This window comes from Phaethon lepturus, unplaced genomic scaffold (assembly GCF_000687285.1).
Source record: "Phaethon lepturus isolate BGI_N335 unplaced genomic scaffold, ASM68728v1 scaffold8, whole genome shotgun sequence".
Taxonomy (NCBI): domain Eukaryota; kingdom Metazoa; phylum Chordata; class Aves; order Phaethontiformes; family Phaethontidae; genus Phaethon; species Phaethon lepturus.
The window spans coordinates 2,633-4,950 of record NW_010555234.1 but is presented as its reverse complement, the minus strand read 5'-3'; the positions used below and the strand labels follow the sequence as shown (position 1 = coordinate 4,950).

Below are 2,318 nucleotides of genomic sequence, written 5' to 3'. Positions count from 1 at the left end.
GGAATGCAAGAAATGCAAGAAACTCTTTCCAAAAGTTTTTAATAATCCATGGGAAACCTCTGTTATGCCAAGAGTTCCTTTTCCTTCTTCAGAATCCATTAAACTCGTGACTGTTTTTACCTGAATAAAACATAGTGGGCTGGTCTGGGGCTTTCCTACTGACCTGTGCCCAATCTCATGGGCTATGGTGACTCCAAGGTCAAAGCCAGTGTCCTGGGTAATAACACAGCTCCAGATAGAGGAGCAGACTCCACCTAACTGAGTCACTCCACGTAGCTCCTTGTTCCCATCAGGTAACTCCAGGTCAAATCTAAAGTAAGGGAGACAGATACAGAAGAAAGAGCAAAGAACCATTGCAGCTAATAAAGTCAGGTCTAGACATTCAACTGAATTTATTTGCACTTTCCAGATCTAAATTTGCCAGCTACTTAACATTTCTTTTGACACATGGAGTTCCCTAGGGCAAGATGGTAGCAGAAAGGTCCCATGAATGCCTGCTGTTAAAAATTTGTGGTGATTCTACATTAAAAAATCCCAGTGTCCCCAGAGAAGCAGAATAGAATAAAATGATCTAATCCTATTTGCAAAAGACAGAACAGTATCATCATCTCTTTGAAGAAACAGCACCAAAACAAAGCCATTACACTCAAGAAAAGTTTGCCTTCAACACATTTAGCCAAGGCAAATTAGAGCAAGGAGCCTGAAAGTCAGACAAAATGTCTGAGTCAGAGTAGCACTAGAAATCTTCCATAGAAAACACCAGTGGGTTTTCACTTCTGGTTACTGTTCGACTTTTCTACCCACAAAAAGCTGCAGAGGGTTTGGCTGTGCTGCTCTGGAAGCACACAATGTCTGCTCAAGTCTGGCTGGTCAGTGCTTGGGGAGTATTCCAGTTCCTTCAAAAACTGAAGAAACAGCACTTCTGACTATCTGCATAACACTAAGGGCAGCAGAATCAACCCCAAACAGGAGAACCAATCCATTTCCAAAGACTCTGATGCCCAACTGCTGGAAGAGTCAGCGCAAATCACCATCACTGCGCTAACAGCTGGACACCATCAGCCCTGTTTCCAGCCCCTCCCCAGGGCAGGGGAACTACAGTACCTGGTGACGTAGAGGACAATATCAGCGTGCTGGGGGTCAGAGTCATTCTGGGGGTTGACCTTCCTGCTCCACTCACAAACACTGATCAGCGAGGAGGTGATATTTGTTGTGATGTTTACCTCTGCCTAGAGCGAAGGCACATGTTTGCACATTTCACACAGCTTTTAGCAACCCCTTGGACAGCACTTGAACATGGTCCTCCCTGCTTACCTCTGGTTGTCTCAAAACAAGCATTTGCATGAGATGAACCCTGAAATGAGCACCCAGTGAGGCATCTCTCAGCAGCTCAGCCCCCTATTAAGAGACAGAAAGGGTTCCATAAATGCGGCACCTCAGTGACTCCCACTACCTGTTCCAAGTAAAAGGGTTGCATTCCCTACAAAGGTAACACACTGGTAACCATAAGGGGTAACTATAAAACCACCAGGAAGTACAACATTAAAGCATGCACTACAAATGTAAATAAATCTGTCAACAGATGAGAAGTGTTGTTAGACTTGTCAGTTACTCTGAAGCAGAGAGAAGAATCCACATGGAAAACAGTTTCATAGGGTAGGAGAGTGAATGCTAAAGTCTTTTTTGCAATATATGCACAGAAAAAATGCATAAAGAAATTCTTAATAGCAAAAGGAGACATTTAGAGAAATCCTGTAATAGAAATAAAATGTTCAAATGTAAAATTTAAGATTAATTCAGTGGATCTGGTTCAATCTCACTGAAATCAACAGGGACTGGATCAAGGCTCTGGTGATAAAACACTTGCTACTGTATCTGGCACACAACAATATTAGTAGTGAAGTGAAGACCTACATTTTCCTCGTGGGTTTTAAGGCCACAATCCAAAACTTCCAACATCCACTTTTACTCATGCAGCTCCTTGTACAAGGGAAAGCTGGCCATACAGTGCCAAGGGAAGCACAGAGGAACACCCTGCACATAAGCAGTGCTCTGTACTAGGAGCTGGTAACCACAAACACCTCTGAACGTGCACTCACAGAGCCCAGTGTGCCTGTGGCACAGCCTGTAACACCGTGAGCTCTCACACTGGGACAGCAATCCAAACACAAAGCTACTCACAATGTTCAGGTTGGTAAGAATATATCGCTCCGTGTCTTCTTTGTGGTACAAGTAAACATCTGGACCTGCCACAACCATCAGCTCCAGATGTTTGACAGCTCCCTCAGCCCTCTTCTGCAGGCGAGAAGGAAAGCGCC

General features: G+C 44.2%; 1 protein-coding gene across 1 annotated transcript in view; it reads right to left on the bottom strand.

The window, feature by feature from the left end:
• The window catches only part of ADAMTS13 (ADAM metallopeptidase with thrombospondin type 1 motif, 13), a 20,111-nt gene that overhangs the window by 15,512 nt on the left and 2,281 nt on the right, over positions 1-2,318 (bottom strand). Inside the window, exons 5-8 of the mRNA XM_010292071.1 lie at positions 2,182-2,318; positions 1,315-1,398; positions 1,105-1,229; positions 164-310 (exon numbers count right to left, since the gene is read on the bottom strand). Coding sequence (XP_010290373.1) covers positions 164-310; positions 1,105-1,229; positions 1,315-1,398; positions 2,182-2,318 — 493 coding nt within the window. The remainder of the gene's footprint in view (positions 1-163; positions 311-1,104; positions 1,230-1,314; positions 1,399-2,181) is intronic.